The 22,629-nt window shown below is 36.2% G+C and overlaps 1 protein-coding gene across 1 annotated transcript in view; it reads left to right on the plus strand.

Moving 5' to 3' along the window:
- HSD17B4 (hydroxysteroid 17-beta dehydrogenase 4) overlaps positions 1-22,629 on the plus strand; it is a 134,572-nt gene that overhangs the window by 15,061 nt on the left and 96,882 nt on the right. The window contains exons 3-7 of the mRNA XM_079145668.1: positions 15,589-15,696; positions 19,174-19,233; positions 20,600-20,621; positions 20,723-20,769; positions 22,472-22,556. Of these exons, the coding sequence (XP_079001794.1) occupies positions 15,589-15,696; positions 19,174-19,233; positions 20,600-20,621; positions 20,723-20,769; positions 22,472-22,556 (322 nt within the window). The remainder of the gene's footprint in view (positions 1-15,588; positions 15,697-19,173; positions 19,234-20,599; positions 20,622-20,722; positions 20,770-22,471; positions 22,557-22,629) is intronic.

A 22,629-nucleotide genomic window follows, 5' to 3' on the forward strand; every position in this document is an offset into this window, starting at 1 on the left:
AAAAATATTTTTAGTTGTAGATGGACACAAATACCTTTATTATTTTATTTACATATTTGTATGTGGTGCTGAGGATCAAACCCAGTGCCTCACCCTTGCTAGGCAAGTGCTCTACCACTGAGCTACAACCCCAGTCCGGTTCCCTTGTTTTTTCATGTTGTTTGTGTGTTTTCCCATCTGGCGGTATGGGTCTGAGGTGGTATAGATTCTACCCTGTAGACTTATATTATCCCTGAAGGTTTCCAATACCTCCCCTTTAAGGGGGAGACCAGTATCATCAACACCTAGTGTAAGCAATATATAGCCTTAAACCTAATATTTCCCGCTAAGGTGTCTTTTCTTGCAATAAACAGAAATGATAAATTCAGTCACTGTCTACAATGTAAACAGAAAATTTGCTAAAAGATATTATAATTTCAAATGGTAGATAGCAAAAGAACAGAAATAGTGTAGGGTGTGATGTTCATGAGGGAGGAAGAGAGAAGCTAGACGTAGAAATCCACAGGAAGAGTGGAAGAGGAACCGACTGACTGTTGGTTGGAAAAAAGGTAAACAGGAAAGCAGAGGAATGAGAGGAAGAATACATACAGAGAAAAAAGAATGATAGAGAATACAACAAAACTGTAAAACACCATTTATATATCACTTTCCTCCACAAACTGATGCATAAAAAATACCTTGTTCTAAATATGGTACAGATATTAGAGAATTAAAAAAAAATAAATCTCAGTGGAAAATTGAACTGTCTCTGTCAGTTTTCAAAAGTTTCTTAGCCCAACTCTGACTTCTCACAGGATTGCCAGGTCTTGATGGGCTCTCAAAGACCCAGTCACTATCCCATGGATCTGGGCTTCAGATACTTGAGACTTGGCCATGTTATAGTCCTAAGATCTCAGTGTTCCCAGATTGCAGAGAGACCACCAGGGATACACTCACACAAAGGAGCAACCCTGAGAAGCAGCAGCAAGATGGTGGCCACCAGCACTCCCAGAACGAAGACTCCAGGCACAGCCAAACCCATAGACACCTCAACATCAGGCCTCCAGGTTCTGACCAGAGCCCCTAGACAGAGGAGGCTATGCCCCAAGATAGCAGTGGTGGCAAACCCGCTGGCATCCTGAATCCCCAGGGCCTGGTAGGCATCCCAAGATGGATACAGCCACCTGTAACCAAAACTGCAGTCTCCCTGGCTGTGGACCTCTGGGCATTGGTGACAGCGCTAGTGGCAGGGGTTGGTGGTAGTGGGTGGCGGGTTAGCAGCAGCTGTAGTGGGATAGTGGTAGCAGTGGCCATGGTAGCAGTGGTGACTGCGGCTGTGGTGGCAGCATCACCCAGAGAGAAAACCTTCAGGCATCCTTAGGGTGCCAGAAACATTGGTGGTAGTGGCCTCTGGCTATGGCAGCATTTTCTGTGCTATTGCGTATTTATGTTTAAGTCACTTAAATATTTTTTGGTAGTAGTCAGAATATAAACATAGGTTAAAAATCTCCAGTGGGTCCACAGCTCTAAAATCAGTGAAATGATTTTTGGGGTGGGGGTTACTGGTGATTTAACTCAGGGGTGCTTTTACCACTGAGTCATATCTCCAGCCCTTACTTTTTTTCTTTTTCAGAAAGTCTTGCCAAGTTGCTTAGGGAGTACTAAATTGATGAGACTGACCTCAGCCTCCTGAGTTTCTGGGATTATAGGAATATGCCATTGCACCCAGAGATTTTTTTTTTTTTTTTTTGGCTAGGAATTGAACCCAGGGCCTTGTACATGCAAAACTCGTACTCTTCCACTGAGCCACAGCCCTAATCCAGGGAAGTCACTCTTCTATTTTTTTTTTTTTTGTGGCAGTGGTGGGAATTGAATCCAGAGTCTTTTGCATGCTAGGCAAGTGCTGTTACACTGAGCTACATCCCCAGCCCTGAAATGACTCTTAATGCTATGTATACACACACACACACACACACACACACACACACACACACACATATATTTGTTTCGTTTTTGCTATAAGACTATCAAAATGGGAGAAAGGCATCAAGAATATAGAATAGGGCATCCAAGAAATGGTTAATAGGAGGCACCTCTGGGAAAGATTCAGGTAGGAATAAGGTGAAAAAGTCTTTTTGAGTCTATACAGTTTGAATTTCTTTAGAAGCCATTTTTTAAACATAGAAAATTAGATTCTGGTTTTATATCAGTGTATTAAATTTTGATACTAGAAAAATAGTCTCTTGAAATACACTTAAAGTACTGCTTTTCTCATATACACAGGGTTACTTAATACAAAGGATGTAACATAATTAGTGCATGTAAGTTATTCTGATTTTATAGATTTGGTAGTAGTTTGAAATAAAAAGTTTCTAGATTTGTCATTGGTAATAGATTTGATTTGGTGACATATTTTTGGATTGAGTATGTATGTGAACATGAACATGGTAAGTAATGATAAAGCACTCTTCAGATGTAAAGCATTATAATGTTTTCAATCTTGCTAGGTAAGTAGAAAGTAAGAAGTTGCCATATAAACTACAGTGAAAAGAAAGAACTGCCATCTGGGTATGATGGTGCATGACTATAATCCTAGCTTCTCAGGGGACTGAGGCAGGAGGATTGCAAGTTTGAGGCCATTCTGGGCAACTTTGTCTCAAAAAAAAAAAAAAAAAGAAAGAAAGAAAGAAAGAAAAGCATTGAAGTGAGCCCAGATACAAGGATCTTTAAAGATAAGTGGTAAATAATAGGGAAGTTCACTGCAGATTTTTGAGAAAGGTACTGACATATTACAAAGGCTGCCTTAGGAAAATTATTCCAGCAATTGTCTGATAGCCTAGAGAGGTTTAGATTGGAGGCAGAAGACCGCCTGGGGGGCAACAGCAGTAATGTAGGCATGAAATGATAGAAGAGGAAGGAAATAGAGATAGAGAATTCCTCAGAAGAACTGGCAGCGCCTAACTGCATAACTATTTATCCAAAAAGCCCAAAACACCCAGCACAGTGCTGGATCCAGAGTGGGAACTCAGTAAAACATTTGAAGAATCCTAACGAAATCCATGACAAAACCTGCTGATATAGGACATGTGCTTTTCAGAAATTTAAGAGTGACTGGGAGAAGTCGTAGTGACAGAAAAGTGACACGAAGAGTTGGGGACAGTTTGAGGGAGATGATGCTCTGGTTTGCATTTTTTTGTACAAATTAAAAGTAAGCCGTATCCCCTGAGCTGGTTTAGCAGTGCTGATGTCAGGGGACCCAAAGCATATTTGTTGGTATAGTTTTGGAGCCCCAAATCAAAAAATGCTAGGTACCAGGCGTGGTGGCTCATGCCTATAATCCCAGCAGCTCAGGAGGCTGAGGCAGGCGAATTGCAAGTTCAAAACCAGCCTCAGCAACTTAGCGAGGTCCTAAGCAGCTTGGACCCTGTCTCAAAATAAAAAGGGGTGAGGATGTGGCTCATTGGTGAGTGCCCAGTACTAAAGAAAAAAAAAGCTAGGGCAAAGAAAGAGAAACAAGAAAACTAACTTCTAAGAATAAAAATCTGTACAAAAAATAGAATTTTAAAAGATGAACCCAGATTTCTCAATCTGATTTATTAAAAAAAACACTGAAAAACAATGTACTAATACTCATCAAGTAATACTGATGTTCAGATGTGAGCTTTATTTCAACATTTCAGTAAAAGAAGTTATGATTTGCCACACATATTACAAATAATTAAAATCTTTTAACAAATAAAGGACATTTATAAATCTGTCAGAAAGACATATATCCACAATAAAATGTGAAATGAGTAGGCAAAACAGTAAGAAATATAAATGACCAATGAGTACATGAAAATAAAATATTACTCCGTTAATGCTCAAAGAAATGTAAATTGAAATAACGAGACTGAGGATGGCGCCATCACAGGTTGGTCGCAGTTGTGGAGTGAGCTGGTGGGTGAGTCAGGCCGCCTAGCATGGCAGTGGTAACCCAGCCTGCCTGCCTTGTAGAGCTAGGCAGCGTGCAGCCAACCTGCCCAACCACCAGGCCAAGGATAGACGCCATAACTGAGCGACACTGCCTGATCCCTGCACCGAGGTTGGTGCCATCACTGAGTGACCCTGCTTAACCCCTGCACTGAGGACAGCACTATCACTGGTTGGTCGCAGTTGCGGAGAAAGCTGGCAGGTGAGTCAGGCTGCCTGCACTGCGGAGGTAGCAGGTGTGCACCCAACCCTCCTGCCTTGCGGAGCTAGGCAGCGGACAGCCAACCCACCCAACCACCAGGCCGAAGACAGATGCTATCACTGAGTGACCCTGCCTGGCCACCACGCTAAGGTCTGTTGCCATCGCGGAACAAGCTGGCAGACCAGCCAGCCAGCCTGCATCACGGAGCTAGCCAGAGGCTTCTTTATAGGCTGGTGCAGGCATTTTGAAGTGGCCATCATCATTGGAAGGGCAGCTCCCTTCCAGAGACACCTACAGGAGGCTAGAGGACCTTTGACAAGACCCAGGAGTCAAGAAGAGGAGGTATTGAGAGACTTGGGACCAGCTCAGAGCCACTGGGTGAGTCTCTCCCACTGGGCGGGCTCCCCAGATGGGGCAGTAGTCCTGAAATGCAGGGGACTTCATGGAGTAGAGTGGCCCAGTGAGACTCCCCTGCTGGAGCCAAGAATCCACTCACCCAGGAGCAGTGCAGAGGAGGGCCGCACAGTGAAAGGCTTTGCCACAGAGTGAGGGTCCAAGGCCCAGGCGGTAGCTCTGGTCCCCAGGGAACGTAGCAGAGGAGGGCTGCTCAGAGAGGGAGTCCATCACAGGGACAGGCTCTCCAGCCCAGGCGATAGATCAAGACCCCTGGGAACATCACAGAGGAGGGCTTCCCCGTCCAGGTGGTAGTTCTGAACCGAAGGGAACTTCTTCGAGGAGAGCTGCCCAGTGAAAGAGAGATCTTGCCCCATTGGGTAAATCTTCCCTGCTGGGTGAGGCTTTACCACCAGGGCAGTAGAACCAGAGACACAAGCCCAGATCAGACGTGCCCCAGTCTGCAGTCTAGTCCCTCTTTGACCATCAATCAACAAGTGGAGGTGCCTCTGCCCACTGACAGGAAATATACCCCACCTGAAGGCCACCACCCCTAGAGGAGCAGCTTCCTAGTGGAGCACCGCATTATCAAGTTCCTCCAAGAATTCAGGCTACTGAAGGCTAAGAGGTGAGTTATTGGAAATCTCCAGAGACAATATTAGTCAATAGAGGAAATCTGCAATATCCCAGAGTTTCACTACTAGAGGGGTAGATACCTGAGCAATATGAGAAAACAAGGAAAGAAAATGTCCCAAACAAACCTAGATGGTATAGCAATAAAATCCAATGAAAGCATGGCAGAAGAAATAGCAGAAAGGGAGTTCAGGATATACATAATTAAAATGATCAGGGAAGCAAACAAGGAGATGAAAGAGCAAATGCAGGCATTTAATGATCGCACCAATCGATAGTTAAAAGAGCAAATACAGGACACAAAAGATCATTTCAATAAAGAGTTAGACATATTGAAAAAAAAAATCCTTGAAATGAAGGAAACAATAAACCAAATTAAAAACTCCATAGAAAGCATAACCAATAGGATAAAACACCTGGAAGACAGAACCTCAGATACTGAAGACAAAATATTTAATCTTGAAAACAAAGTTGACCAAACAGAGAAGATGGTAAGAAATCATGAACAGAAACTCCAAGAACTATGGGATATCATGAAAAGGCCAAATTTAAGAATTATTGGGATTGAGGAAGGCACAGAGAAATAAACCAAAGGAATGAACAATCTATTCAATGAAATAATATCAGAAAATTTTCCAAATCTGAAGAATGAAATGGAAAATCAAGTTCAAGAGGCTTATAGGACTCCAAATACACAAAATTACAACAGACCCACACCAAGGCACATTATAATGAAAATACCTAATATAAAAAATAAAGACAGAATTTTAAAGGCTGTGAGAGAAAAGAACCAAATTACATTCGGGGGAAACCAATACGGATATCAGCAGATTTTTCAATCCAGACCCTAACAGCTAGAAGGGCCTGAAACAACATTTTGCAAGCCCAGAAAAAAAATGGATGCCAACCAAGAATTTTATACCCAGCAAAACTTACTTTCAGATTTGACGATGAAATAAGATCCTTCTATGATAAACAAAAGCTAAAAGAATTTACAAAAAGGAAGCCGGCATTACAGAACATTCTCAGCAAATATTCCATGAGGAAGAGATGAAAAAACAATGATGTAAATCAGCAAAGGGAGGAACTACCCTAAAAGAACAGCCAAATAAAGGAGAAACCAAGTCATGTCAAAAAAAAAAAAGCCAAATGACCGGGAATACAAATCATATCTCAATGATAACCCTGAATGTTAATGGCCTGAATTCATCAATCAAAAGACATAGACTGGCAGATTGGATTAAAAAGAAAGATCCAACAATATGCTGCCTGCAAGAGACTCATCTCATAGAAAGAGATTCCCACAGACTAAAGGTGCAAGGATGGGAAAAAACATACCATGCACATGGACATAGCAAAAAAGCCGGAGTATCCATCCTCATATCAGATAATGTGGACTTCAAGCCAAAGTTAGTCAGAAGGGATAAAGGAGGACATTTCATACTGCTTAAGGGAAGCATAAATCAGCAAGACATAACAATCATAAACATCTATGCCCCAAACAGTGGCTCATCCATATACATCAAACAAATCCTTCTCAATAACAGAAATCAAATAGACCACAACACAATAATACTAGGTGATTTTAACACACCTCTCTCACCCCTGGACAGATCCTCCAAACAGGAATTGAACAAAGAAACCATAGATCTCAATAACACAATCAGTAATTTAGATTCTATAAATGAATAGAATTTATAGAATATACCATCCAGCCAAGAGTGAATACACTTTCATCTCAGCAGCACATGGATCCTTCTCTAAAATAGACCGAATTTTATGCCACAAAGCTAATGTTAGCAAATACAAGAAGACACAAATACTACCTTGTATTCTATCAGATCATAATGGATTGAAATTAGGAATAAATGACAGAGTAAAAACCAGAAACTACTCCAACACCTGGAGATTAAGTAATACACTATTGTATGATGAATGGATAACAGAAGATATCAGGAAGGAAATTAAAAAATTCTTAGAGGTAAATGAGAACAAAGAAACATCATATCAAAATCTCTGGGACACGATGAAAGGAGTACTTAGAGGAAAATTTATTTCATGGAGTGCATTCAATTAAAGAAGAAAAACTCAACAAATAAATGACCTAACACTACAGCTCAAAGCCCTAGAGGAAGAAGAACAGAGCAACAGCAAAAGTAGTAGAAGACAGGAAATAGTTAAAATCAGAGCTGAAATCAACGAAATTGAAACAAAACAAACAATCAGAAAAATTAACAAAATAAATAGATGGTTCTTTGAAAAAATAAACAAAAGTGATAAACCCTTAGTCACACTAACAAAGAGAAAGAGGGAGAAAACTCAAATTACTAAAATTTGGAATGAACAAGGGAATATCACAACAGACACGAGTGAAATACAAAACATAATTAGAAGCTATTTTGAAAATCTATACTCCAACAAAACAGAAAACTTCGAAGACATCAACAAGTTTCTAGAGACATATGAGTTACCTAAACTGAACGAGGACATACACAACTTAAATAAATCAATTTCAAGCAATGAAATCGAAAAGATCATCAAAAGCCTACCAACAAAGAAAAGTCCGGGACCAGATGGGTTCTCAGCCGAGTTCTACAAAATCTTTAAAGAAGAGCTCATTCCAATACTCCTCAAAGTATTCCATAAAATATAAGAGGAGGGAACCCTCCCAAACTCATTCTATGAAGCCAATATCACCCTGATACCTAAACCAGATAGAGACACATCGAGGAAAGAAAATTTCAGACCAATATCCTTAATGAACATCGACGCAAAAATTCTCAACAAAATTTTAGCAAATCGCATACAAATATATATTAAAAAGATAGTGCACCATGATCAAGTGGGTTTTATCCCAGGGATGCAAGGTTGGTTCAACATCCGGAAGTCAATAAATGTAATTCACCATATCAACAGACTTAAAGTAAAAAAAATCACATGATTTTTTCGATAGATGCAGAAAAAACATTTGATAAAATACAGCATCCCTTCATGCTCAAAACACTAAAAAAAAATAGGGATAGTGGGAACATTCCTTAACATTGTAAAGGCCATCTACGCTAAGCCCATGGCCAATATCATTCTAAATGGTGAAAAACTGAAAGCATTCCCCCTAAAGACTGGAACAAGGCAGGGATCCCCTCTTTCACCACTTCTATTCAACATTGTCCTCGAAAATCTAGCCAGAGCAATTAGACAGACCAAGGAAATTAAAGGGATACAAATAGGAAAAGAAGAACTCAAACTATCCATATTTGCTGATGAGAAGATCATATATTTACAGGAACCAGGAAATTGCACCAGAAAACTTTTAGAACTCATAAGTCAATTCAGTAATGTAGCAGGATGTAAGATCAATGCACATACATCTAATGCATTTTTATATGTAAGTGATGAATCTTTGGAAAGAATAATTAGGAAAACTACCCCATTCACAATAGCCTCGAAGAAAATAAAATACTTGGGAATCAATCTCACAAAAGAGGTGAAAGACCTCTACAATGAGAACTACAGAACACTAAAGAAAGAAATTAAAGAAAACCTTAGAAGATGGAAAGATCTCCCATGTTCTTGGATAGGAAGAATTAATATTGTAAAAATGGCCATACTACCAAAAGTGCTATACTGATTCAATGCAATTCCAATTAAAATCCCAATGACGTACCTTACAGAAATAGAGCAAGCAATTATGAAACTCATCTGGAAGAATAAGAAACCCAGAACAGCTAAAGCAAACCTTAGCAGAAAGAGCAAAGCAGGGGGTATCGCAGATCTTCAACTCTATTACAACGCAATAGTAACAAAAACGGCATGGTATTGGTACCAAAATAGACAGGTAGATCAATGGTACAGAATAGAGGACATGGAACCAAGCCCAAATAAATACAATTTTCTCATACTAGACAAAGGTGCCAAAAATATGCAATGGAGAAAAGATAGCCTCTTCAACAAATGGTGCTGGGAAAACTGGAAATCCATATGCAACAGAATGAAATTAAACCCCTATCTCTCACCCTGCACAAAACTCAACTCAAAATGGATCAAGGACCTCAGAGTCAGACCAGAGACCCTTCATCTTATAGAAGAAAAAGTAGGTCCAGATCTTTAACATGTCAGCTTAGGATCAGACTTCCTTAACAGGACTCCATAGCACAAGAAATAAAAGCAAGAATCAATAACTGGGATAGATTCAAACTAAAAAGCTTCCTCTCAGCAAAGGAAACTATCATTAATGTGAAGAGGGAGCCTTCAGATTGGGAGAAAGTCTTTGCCACTCATTCTTCAGATAGAGCACTAAATTTTCAGAATATATAAAGAACTCAAAAAACTTTACATCAAGAATACAAATAATCCAATCAACAAATGGGCTAAGGAAATGAACAGACACTTCAGAGAAGAAGATGTACAAGCAATCAACAGATATATGAAAAAATGTTCAACATCTCTAGTAATAAGAGAAATGCAAATCAAAACCACCCTAAGATTCCATCTCACCCCAATTAGAATGGCGATTATCAAGAACACAAGCAACAATAGTTGTTACCAAGGATGTGGGGAAAAGGTACACTCATACATTTCTTGTGGGTTTGCAAATTAGTGCAGCCACTCTGGAAAGCAGTATGGAGATTCCTCAGAAAGCTTGGAATGGAACCATCATTTGACCCAGCTATCCCACTCCTTGGCCTATACCCAAAGGACTTAAAATCAGCATACTACAGAGATACAGCCACATCAATGTTCATAGCTGCTCAATTCACAATAGCCAGACTATGGAACCAACCTAGATGCCCTTCAATTGATGAGTGGATAAAGAAACTGTGGTATATATACACAATGGAATATTACTCAGCCATAAAGAATGACAAAATTATGGCATTTGCAGGCAAATGGATGAAATTGGAGAATATCATGCTAAGTGAGATAAGCCAATCTCAAAAAGCCAAAGGACGAATGATATCGCTAATAAGTGGAGGATGACACATACAGCGGGGGAGGGAAGGGTTAATGTTAGGGTTAGAGTTAGGGTTAGGGAGGGGGCCAAGTATGGAGGAAGAAAGTACTGTATAGAGGGTAAATAGGGGTGGAAGGGGTGGGGGGAAGGGAAAAAATAACAGAATGAATCAAACAACATTACTGTATGTAAATTTATGATTACACAAATGGTATGCCTTTACACCATGTACAAACAAAGAAACAACATGTATCTCATTTGTTTACAATAAAAAGAAAAAGTTAAAAAAAAAAAGAAACTGTGGCATATATATACAATGGAATATTACTCTGCCATAAAAAATGATAAAATTATGGCATTTGCAGGCAAATGGATGAAATTGGAGAATATCATGCTAAATGAGATAACCCTATCTCAAAAAAAGAAGGACGAATGATCTCACTGATAAGCGGATGATGACACATAATGGGGGTTGGGAGGGGGCAGGAATGGAAGAAGGAGGGGACTGTATAGAGGGATAAGAGGGACAGGAGGGTTTGGGGGGAAGAGAAAAAATAACAATGAATCAACCAACATTACCGTATGTAAATTTATGATTACACAAATGGTATGCCTTTACTCCATGTACAGAGAAACAACATTTATCCCAGTTGTGTACAATAATAATAAAAAAAGAATACAAATACAAATAACCCAATCAACAAATGGGCTAAGGAAATGAACAGACACTTCCAAAAGATCTACAAGCAATCAACAGATATATGAAAAAATGTTCAACATCTCTAGTAACAAGAGAAATGGAAATCAAAACTACCCTAAGATTCCATTTCACCCCAATTAGAATGGCGAATATGAAGAATACAAGCAACAGTAGGTGTTGGAGAGGATGTGGGGAGAAAGGTACACTCATACATTGCTGGTGGGGCTGCAAATTAGTGCAGCCACTCTGGAAAGCAGTGTGGAGATTCCTTAGAAAACTTGGAGTGGATCCACCATTTGACCCAGCTATCCCACTCTTCGGCCTATACCCAAAGGACTTAAAATCAGCATACTACAGAGATACAGTTCATAGCTATTCCATTCACAATAGCCGGATTGTGAAACTAACATAGGCGCTCTTCAATTGATGAGTGGATAAAGAGACTGTGGCAATTATACACAATGGAATATTACTCAGCCATAAAAATAATAAAATTATGGCATTTGCAGGCAAATGGATGAAATTGGAGATAATCATGCTAAGTGAGATAAGCCAATCTCAAAAAAACAAAGGATGAATGAGCTTGCTGATAAGTGGATTATGACACATAATAGGGGGTGGCAGGGGGCAGGAATGGAGGAAGGAGGGGACTGTATAGAGGGATAAGAGGGACGGGAGGGTTTGGGGGGAAGAAAAAAAATAACAGGATGAATTAAAAACTGTTACCCTAGGTAAATGTATGATTACACAAATGGTATGCCTCTACTTCATGTACAAACAGAATCAAGATGTATCCCATTTGTTTACAATAAAAATGAATAAAAGAATAAAATAACGAGCTACAATTTATAATCATTTAATTGTCAGACTGAAAAGAATTGCAACAGACAATATTGTAGCCTGTTTTGTGAGGAAACAGGTACTTCTCAAACACGTGACTCTCCTTTCATTCTCAGTAACTTGGTGTTTGATTTTTAGGTATCCATTTACCTACTTACAGTATGCTTTTTATAGGATTTAAGTGTATTTTAGAATTCTCTGGATCTCTTAATTTCCATTATAGCTCTTATTTAATAAAACTTTGAGGATGGATTTTTATGGCAAACTCACGGGAGTGTTTTGTAAACCATTCAAATCACTGATTTATTTAAAATGACAGAAATAGGACTGGGCATGGTGGTGCACGAATGTAATCCCAGCAACTGGGGAGACTGAGGCTGGAGGACAGCAAGTTTGAGGCAAGCCTCACCAATCTAGCAAGGCCCTAAGCAACTTAGCAAGACCCTGTCTCAAAAAATAAAACGGCTGGAATGTGGCTCAGTAGTTAAGTGCCCCCACATTCAGTCTCTAGTCCCCCCTACCAGACCCTCAAAAGGGAAATATTTTGTTTAAAAAAAAATCTCTAGGTCATGAACTGAATTTTGTATGGAGAATTTGACTAGTATAGGATGATGGTTTCAGTTGAAAAGATTCTTCTCTTAGCATCTTAACATGTTTCCTACCTATTTTACAAGTGTTTGAGTGGAGAAGTTGCTTTATCTTTTTCTCTATTCCCTTCCCAAACAAATGCAGTTTTTTTTCTTTCCTTAGTGGAAATGATTGTTATTTTTGGGATAAACTAAATGTGCTTTACAGTGTTGGAGCAGAGTGACATTATAGTTGGTTTAGGTCCAGACTAGGCTTTAGGTTCGTTTTGCTATTTTGTATAGTCTGGGAGTCTTGGGTAAGGACCTTTTCCAAATTGCTGTTTCATCTGTGAAAGTAGAAGCAGTTGTTTCTACCAGTCTCTTAAAAATAGTATGGAGATTAAATGTTTCAGTATATACAGTGGTTCATTGAAAATTGAAAGTATACATATTAATATATTGATATTACTAGTACTACTAGCACCATTAGCACTACAACTGCTACTACTAGAATTTTAATCGTATATTGAAGTGATAAGTGTCACATAGTATATTTCTCTTTGTACATGTAAAAAATCTTTTTAACATTGTTATCCAAGCCTTTCAATATTAACCAGTGCTTTTCTAGTTTTTAATCCTTGTGATTTAGCTCTGGTGATGGTGGGGCGATGTAATGGGTTACTGCTAATTTAGTGCTCTCTAATGTAGAGATTTGTTTTGAATAAGTCTATTCTGATACTTTTAAAATACATGTTATTTTCTCAATAAATTATCCAGGTTGTGCTTAACTGGTTGCACTTTGTAAAATTTCCACTTGGGGGTAGTGTTTCATCACACAGGTGAACAAATTTATCAGTGTATTTGCCAGTTGGTTTTGAAATTTCTTGTGCTTATTTAAGAAGAGTAATAAAAAATTGTTAGCTACATGTCATAATGTCTGGATATTTTTTAACTGATTATTTCTTGTCATTTGAATAATTGCATGAAAATTAATAATTAATAGTCATAGTCTTTGAAGAATCATCACTTTTTTGGCTCTTGAGGGATAAGTTAAGCCTCTTTATTATTTTTTATCTGCAGAACATTTTAAAATTTTTTATATTTTAGTTTTAGTAAGACCAGTAATTATATATATCCTATTATATTTTTAGGAAAAAATATACCCCAGTCTACCTTTTGAAAAATGAATTTCATTAAAACAAAAACAAACAAAAAAAGAAAATACATTTGCCCTAACTGATTTTAAGAGTGCCCTGGCATTGACTTTCTATCATTCCTTTTCCTTCTTAACCACCCAATCCCATTTTGAACCCTTGCTTCAATTTTTAAAAAAGTACATTTTTCTATAGAGAAGAATTGCTTTTTTTCAATTGTTACAATCTGTACTGAAAGATTTTAAATTTTAATATCTACCACCACATCATTTATTCCTTGGTTATTTTTTATGGTTGTATTTCTCAAAATCTGTGGACTAACCCTACCAAAAAAAAATTGCAGATTCTTTCAAGCATTTTTCTTGAATTCTGCTTTTTTCCAAGTTATTTGGCATTGATCTATATGATTTGCATTAGTTTTTGTTTTACTTTGTAAATTTTGCCTTGAATTATTGTATAGTTTTACTTTATTATTTATCCCTATTTAGTTATGTTGGCCCTATTACTTAGTTATGTTGACCTTCATACATACTTCATAATATATTACTGTACAATCTGTGTGTAACTCTTGTGGTCATATACTTAGATGTCAGTAAATTAGAGACTCTTTATGGGCAAGCATCTTTCTTACATATTTGTCTCTAGAATTTTTTTTTTTTCGAAAATAGTAAATGTACAATTGTTGTTAATAACCATATTATTGAATATAGGAAGATGTCATGTGATGTGGTCAGTTGTTAAACATACAAAGATGGAGTCATGATATAAATTAATGACTGAAAACATTCTGTATGTAATTTTTGACCTGTTAACTTTTTTTTTTGTACAGGAGGTTGAAACCAGGGTCTCACATATGCTGGACAGATGTTTTACCACTGACATCCCCATCCTTTTTTATTTTTTATTTGGACATAGGGTCATCCTAGTTGTTCAAGCTGGTTCAAACTTGCAATCATCTTGCCCCATCTTCCTGCGTGTGTTACTGGGATTATAGACATGTGCCACCAAGCTTGGCAACAGTTTGTCTTTCTTTCATTCTAGAACTGATAGTGTGTTTTATGAAAATTTACAAGTGTTCTCTAAAACCATGCTTTTTTAAAAAAAAATCATATTCCTGTAAATAGAGGTTTTCTTGATATGAAGATGTTTCACGTTTGTGTTTAATCTCTTTATTTTGTTGTAGTAAGAACACTTAATATGGAATCTACCCTCTTAAGTGATGTTTATGTTTGCAAAGTGGTATTGTTACAAGCACTATGTTGTATAGCAGATCTCTACAACTTACTCATCTTGTATAATTGAAACTTTATGCCCATTAGTTAGCAACTACTTCCTATTTCCACCCTCTCCCCACTTCCTGGAAACCACTATTCTATTCTCTGATTCCATGAGTTTGACTCTAAGATGTTTCATATAAGTGGAATCATTCAGTATTTGTCCTTTTCTAACTGTTCTGTTCTCTTAGCATAATGTGTTTGTGGTTCTTCCCTTTTATTCATTCATCCATCCTTGAACAGTTAGGTTGTTTCTTCACCTAGTTATTGTTAACAATGCTTTATTGAACATGGAGTGCTAATATCTGTTCGGTGTTTGAAGAGACTTTCCCTTCGCTTTCTTTTTCTGATTTCCTTTCTTCTGCATAACCTCAAGTGGATTTGCTGTATCATTGGTAGTTTTAATTTAAAAAAAAATTATTAGCACATATTAATCATATAGTATTAGTAGGATTCATTGTGATATTTTCATACATTCATATAGCATGTGCTGATCATATCCCACTACCCTCTTCCACCCTTTTCCACTGTTTTCTCTCCCTAGTAATGACTATTCTTTCTTTGTGATTTCCATTTTTTTTTCTAGGAACTACTCTATTGTCTTTAGTATATTTAATCTTGAAGTGATTGTTACTTTTTTTCTTTTTATTAAAGAGTTGAACCATTTCTTTTTCAAAAGGAAAAGCAGTTAAAAATTTCATGAAATAAATCTGTGTTTTTAAGTATTTTTGCTGCTTCTTTGTTTCTGTGTTTTAAAACAAAAAGGCATGTCTTGAAAATGCTCATCGTGTTTTTAGCAAGATGGGGATAGGATAGGAAGGAACTGGGCACATGATTGAGGAAATAGCCTAGTAATTAGAATTTCATTTCTAACTTACATTTTGAAGGTCTAGAAATTAATCATTATTTGTTTTTGCACTGCAGTGAATGATTTAGGAGGAGACTTTAAGGGAGTTGGTAAAGGCTCCTTAGCTGCTGACAAGGTTGTCGAAGAAATAAGAAGGAATGGTGGAAAAGCTGTGGCCAACTATGGTACGTGTTTAAGAGAACTGTATTATTTCTTTGGTTTTTCTTCAGGTGATGCAATTGCTGACATTAATAATCTTCGAGAATATATCTCAGTATTCCAGTGTAATTATGAAGTTAGATTTTGTCTTAAGTCTGTCAAAGATCTTTGACTACATAATATATAATATGTGAGAATTTAGAAAACTTTTGATACAGATTATTTCATATGATTATAACCATTTTTCTGTTTATTCATTTTATTAAAGAGCACATGATATTTAATTAATAAATTATTATAGATACAGTTTGTTCTTAAAAAATCTGTTTTAACTGGGCATCATGGTACATGCCTATAATCCCAGCTACTCAGGAGACTGAGGCAAGAAGATTGAAAGTTCAAGGCCAGTCTGGTCAATTGAGTGAGACCTTGCCTTAAAATGAAATAGAAAGAGCTGACATGTAGCTCAGTGATAGACCACTTGTCTAGTGTATGCATAATGCCCTGAATTTGATCCCCAGTACAGCAAGGAGGAAAAAAAAAAGAAGGAAGAAATAATGATCTTAGAGTCTTTTTAAAAATCTTTTAAAAGATTCTTGAAAATATAGTATAAGAAGTGAAATAACACCCCTTTCTGTACTAGCTTACATATTCTATTTCTGCACAAGTTATCAATGCTATATGTAACTTTCTTACCTTTGTAAAACTGTAAGAATCCAATTAGATGTTAAAGTCATGGGCAGGGGGTGAATGGAACAGTAAATGCAACCTTTACATTTGGTGTGTTCATCCTAATATTGGGGATTGAACCCAGTGCCTCAGGCATGCTAGGTAATCTGTCTACCACTGAGCTATATCCCCAGACCTTTTCTTTAATTTTGAGAAATGGTCTTGCTAAAGACCTCCTTGCTGAATATACTCTTGCTTCAACCTCTGGAGTAGCTGGGGCATGCACTACTGACCTCTGTGATAGAGTTACTTTTAAAAAAAATATTTTTTGTTTAGTTGTAGGTGGACATAATAATTTTATTTAATTAATTAATTTATTTATTTGATGCTGAGGATTGAACCCAGTGCCTCACACTTTAGGCAAGCACTCTACCACTGAACCATAATCCCAGCCCACTTTTTTTTTAATGTTAAGAATTTTGATTAATTAATCAAAGTGGACTTCAAGCCAAAGTTAGTCAGAAGGGATAAAGAAGGACATTTCATACTGCTTAAGGGAACCATAAATTATTAATTAATCATAAAAGCATTGAGCAGATGAAATAATGTAACTAAAATTTCTTTAAAATATTTAAAAGGACTTTAAAATAGCATTAAAATGTTTGCATAATTACATTTAAACACTTTCATACTTTTTTTTTCTTTTTAATACCTTTATTTATTTATTTTTATATGCTGCCAAGGATCGAACTCTATCACTGAGCTACAACCCCAGCTCAACACTTTTGCATTTTTTTTTTTGACTTTAGGTTTTAAAATTTGGAACCATGCTAATTTATAGGCAAATAAAAAAGATTGTAGACCAATAGCTTCTACATAGAGTTACACAAATTGGAAAACTACTTCCTCAAAAACTTATAATCAGCAGTTCCATGATTTTTAAGATTCAGAACAATCTGAATAATTTTTTTTTTCAGAGTTAAGACTAATACTAGACTTGGGTGCGGTGGTACATACCTGTAATCCCTGTAGCTTGGGAGACTCAGGCAGGAGGATCCTGAGTTCAAAGCCAGCCTCAGCAATTTAGTGAGGCCCTAAGCAACTCAGTCAGACCCTGTCTCTAAGTAAAGTACAAAAAAGGACTGGGGATATGGCTCGGTGTTTGAGTGCCCTTGAGTTCAATCCCCAGTACCAAAAAAAAAAAAAAAAAAAACCCACGAAAAATGTGTGCACGTTTAAGTGTACAGTATTTACATAATGTTGTCTGCCAGCTCAGATATATTTACTAACTTTGGTTGTGTTACCACATTTTGGGAAGACTTTTGCCAGCTATATCAGATTGAAAACAAGTAAAGCAAACAATTAAAAAAAAAAAAAAAAAGGAAAGAAAAGAAAAAAGAAACCAAAAATACCATCTAATCCAACTAGGCTTCCATTTTGTTGATGACTTCAATTACCAGAAACGAGTTTTCTAAAGTTAAGTAGCAGTACCTGCATTTTCTTTCTTTCTTTTTTCTTTTGTTTTCTTTTTTGTTTTGGTACCAGGGATTGAACCCAGGGGTGCTTAAACATAGAGCCTCATCCCCAAATCTTTTTTTATGTTGAAACAGAGTCTCCCTAAGTTTTCTAGGGCCTCACTAAATTGCTGAGACTGGCCTCAAGCTTGTGATCCCAAGTTGCTGAGATTATAGGTTTACTTTTAAAAACTAATGGTTACTGACTGTCCTGGAAACTAGATTGTTTTCCTCGGCCTGCAATAAAATTACAAAGACTTCATTTTGAAATTTTAGGAGAGAGGAAATAGGATATGGTTTGAACATTTGAGAGAATAAGACATTTTACTATCTTCTTTCCACGTTGGAGATCTAGCAACAGTGTTTTCAGTTTTAAAACTCTGTATTTTAAAAAACCCATTCTATAAGTCTGAAAATTCCAGACTCCCCACTTTACCAATTTTGATATGCCATCTGTATCAGTTAGGGTTCAGTCAGGAAAACAGAAGCCCCTTAAAGTTTTCCAGGTATGTAGGGCTTTAATAGAGGGAACTAGAAGCTGGCACAGCCATTAGAAAGGTTGTGCAAATGAGTGTCAGGGAGGCTGCCGATGACCCAATTAGTCTGAATATGGACATGCTGTCAGTCTTACATCTGTACTCTGCACACAAGACTGCCTGTGTCTGCAGCATTTTCCTGTGCTATCTCTTAGGTGAATATAGTCTGATCATCACAACTGTGGGCATTTGAGCCCTTCCCGTTGGTTGATTAGTGGAAAATAACAAAGCCATAGATTTTGTTGAACTTTGCTTTTTGTATTTAGTATTGCAAAAATAATAGATTTGATTTCCATATAACATTAAACATGATTTTTCAAATTAAACAGGTACCCCTTTCCTCCAAATATTCATTTGCATCCTTGAGGGGAAGTGCTACTGTAGTTGTTTAAAATTAAATATAAATTAAGTAAAATTAAATATTAAATTTGTCACACTAACCACATTTTGAACACTTGGTAGCCACATGTTTAGTGGCTTCTGTATGTGGGCATTGTGGAAATAGGACATTGCCATCCTCACAGAAAGTTGTACTGAGAAGTGCTGCTTTAGATAGTATTTGTCAAATATTTCTTAATAATCTTCCTCATCACTTCTTTTCTCGTAGGTTATATAATTGTTTAGGGGCCAAATATCTTTGATAACTTTAGACCATCTGTGTTTCCATATACTATATGCTTGCAGTATAAATGTATTTTTCTTGGAAATGAATTCTGTTGGGTGAATGGTATCAGTCATTCTGAGGGAGATTGCTGAAGTTTTGTACCAATTCTCTTTCCCTCAGATTCTGTGGAAGCAGGAGAAAAGGTTGTGAAGACTGCACTGGATGCTTTTGGAAGAATAGGTGATGTTTCTTTGTATTTTTTTCTACCTTCCTAATAAAATATTTTTGAATTTTCTATGAAACAAATCTCTTTCTTGAAAATATTTTTAAATTGGTTTTCTAAGCTAATTATTTTATTTAACCCACCTTCATAAAGGACTTAAGGTGACAATTTTATGAATATATGTGTTGAACTTAATTGTTTGTTTTTTTGCATTTCAAGTGCTTAGAAAAATTTGTATTTGCTAAGTGCTCTCTTTGTAATAATTCAATTAAGCCTTAACTATGCTTATAAGAAAAATAAGTTAGTATTCTGCCAATAAAGGACCCTGAAGATTCTTTTGAAGAATTATAATGATTTGGGTAAAATTGACCTGAGATCTTGGAAATTAATTAAGATGATTGTATAAAATTAAAAAAAGAAAACCTTCATTTTAAAGAAACATTTCAAATATAGTGTTTAGTCCATATTTCTCTAGATAATTTTTTCTGGTTTAGTTCTACACATTTTTACTAAAAGTTTAAAGAAATAACATAGGGAAAAATTACTGCAGGTAGCCCAATATGTTTATAATCTGAAAGATACTACTTTTTTATAAATTGAATGTATGCCCTCGCTTTTCGTTAGATTTAGCATATTTATTTTCTAATTATATTAGGTTGAACTCAAGAACTATTTTCAAATACCTCTGATAGAGACCACAGAGTTGTGAAGCTGAAATCATACAGGAAAAACAGCCACAAGGTGGTGGTTGAATAGTTAAAAATAATTGTTTTCTTTGTATAGTGAGAATACAAATGTGTATCAAAATAGGACATCAGCTTCTAACTTCTGTGGTTTTCTTTTTGAGCTTTGGACTTCTCAGTGGCAGTGAAAAGTCTTTTTTCTTTTTAAATACCTTTAATTAATTAATTAATTAATTTTTATGTGGTGCTGAGAATTGAGCCCAGTGCCTCACACATGTACTAGGCAAGCGCTCTACCACTGAGCTACCACCCCAGCCCCAAAAGTCTTTTAAACTTAAAATTTCAAGTGATTTTGAAATTAAGTGCAGGATGGCTATGGTTCTGAATTCTTAGAATCTAAGAGTTGTGCAATAGCTTATTTCTATAAACTTATTATTTTATAAGCTGATAGAATTTTTGTAGAAGATGGAGGTGAGAAAATTTAAATATATAAGTTTGAAAGGAAGGCACTGATATAATGTGATACTTGTGCTTTTGTGAATCACTTTTTTTCTGTAGGCATAAATTTTTGTTTTGATAGTATTCTTTGTCTAATATATTTACTTTTCCATGTAGTTTTGAAGGAAATATGAGTTATAAGCTAAAACAAATGAATAATGCTTGCTTTATTGTGATTTGGATCTTTTTATATTTACTGCAGATGTTGTGGTCAACAATGCTGGGTGAGTATTTCTTTTTTCATTTTTAGTAAAGTACATGCAGTTGTTTTTATAAGTGTATACTTCTCTACCCTTTCTTACCTTATATAATATCAATATTCTAGAATTCTGAGGGACCGTTCCTTTAGTAGAATAAGTGATGAAGACTGGGGTAAGTTGTTTTAAATATGTTTCTGTAGAATATACCTATCCATTTTGCCTTTTTAATGTTTGATACATTTATATATCAAAGGAAAACACTGCTTCTATCTACTTTTCTCCTGCTCATATAAATGATGAATAAACTACACAGAAATAGATGAGTAGTTGGAAATGGCATTTTTTTTAACATTTGATAAATTTTAAAATATGTTAAATAATTTGACAGAAGCTATCTGAAGAATTTCTTTTCTCTTTGTTGCATATGTTTCTCCCAAAGAGGTGGTTAGCACTTTATAGCAGTGTTAACTCTTTCTGATAGCCTTTGTCATTTTTATCTAGCTGTGATTTTTTTCAAGAGCACAGCAGGATATGGAAGAGAGTCTGGGGTACTAAAAATTAAAATGATGGAGATCTGTGAACAGGTTGGGACAAAAAGATCAAAACCTGGATGTAAATTTGAAGTTTCTAATAAATAGAAAAGATTTTCATTTTCCTTCGCCACGTTGTAAAGATTGAGTTTAGATAATGAACAAATCACAGTTATGACTATTTTACTTTTCTTTGTCTTTACTGTCATTGGCCATCAGACAATTAAGTGAAGTGCAGGATAGCTATGGTTCAGACTAAAACAAAAACAGTGGTGGCTGAAATAGTGACAGGCTTGGCAACTGAGTTGAATTAATTTATTGTTGTTTATATCACAACAATTGTTGTTTATATCTTTTGGAAGAAGCAAAACCTGGGCTAGGAATGTAACTTAGTGGTAGAGCATTTACTTGCCTAGCATATAGAGACCCTGGTTGATCCCTAGCACCATTAGGAAGAAAAAAAGAAAGAAAGAAAGAAAAAAAATTCTTCTGACTTAGAATTAAGAGAAGAAGAGCTTTTAGTTTTGTCTTTCCTTAAACAACTGGGGTAAGAAAGAAGCTAAGGTTTACTGGCAAAGGAGGCTTATATTAGTAATTTTCTTAAGAGCTTTATCCGATGAAATGTTTCCTTCTCTGATTCTGTCCTACACTCACCATTCCTGAGGTGTTTCTTTTAGTTCTTTTCACTCTTACTTTCTTTGAATATATACGTGAAAACATTTGTTGAAGTCACAAATTTAAACAAAAATAAGAATGGTTAAAAATATTTGATAGTTTAAAGAATACATTAAATCTAGAGTTGATCAGTAATATTTCCTAAGCATTCTGTTGATTAGATTGAAATCTCTGCAAACAGGTGGGTTTTCTGTCCTTTCTATCTCTATCTCTCAATCTCTTTCTTCCCCTCTCTAACTCATTATTAAATTTTGGTAAAAAGTAGAGGTACATGAGTATTTTGTAACTATTAATGGTATCCGTGTGCTTTATAAGTATACTTTAATGTTGATGTTAAGTGCTAATTATGTGTGTAAAATTCTTGGTTATATTAGCAAATTTTTTGTAAAATAGACCTTAATAAAGATGACATTGCCTTTAGATATGTATAGGGATTGAAATAACTATAAATTATAGGGAGAATGGGTGTAAGAGTGGGTTTGAACTATTGATTGGTGGCATAATTGAACCAGAAGCAAAAACAGGTTTACCAGAGAGGGGTGTGATGATAGCTGATTATGAATGCTTAGGTATAAAATGAACATCTTTGATTAAGTAACTATTGCTTATGTTGATTTTGAGATGTATCTAATTTTTGACAAATTACATAGAAATAATTTCTTGTTTTAGATATAATCCAGAGAGTTCATTTGCGGGGCTCATTCCAAGTAACCCGGGCAGCATGGGATCATATGAAGAAACAGAATTATGGAAGGTAGTATTTCATACAGTTATTAAGGAGGTTGAAGATGTTTGTGTACAAAGAAAGATTATACAAAGTGTTATAA

Source organism: Sciurus vulgaris (genome assembly GCF_902686455.1).
Source record: "Sciurus vulgaris genome assembly, chromosome: 6".
NCBI lineage: Eukaryota > Metazoa > Chordata > Mammalia > Rodentia > Sciuridae > Sciurus > Sciurus vulgaris.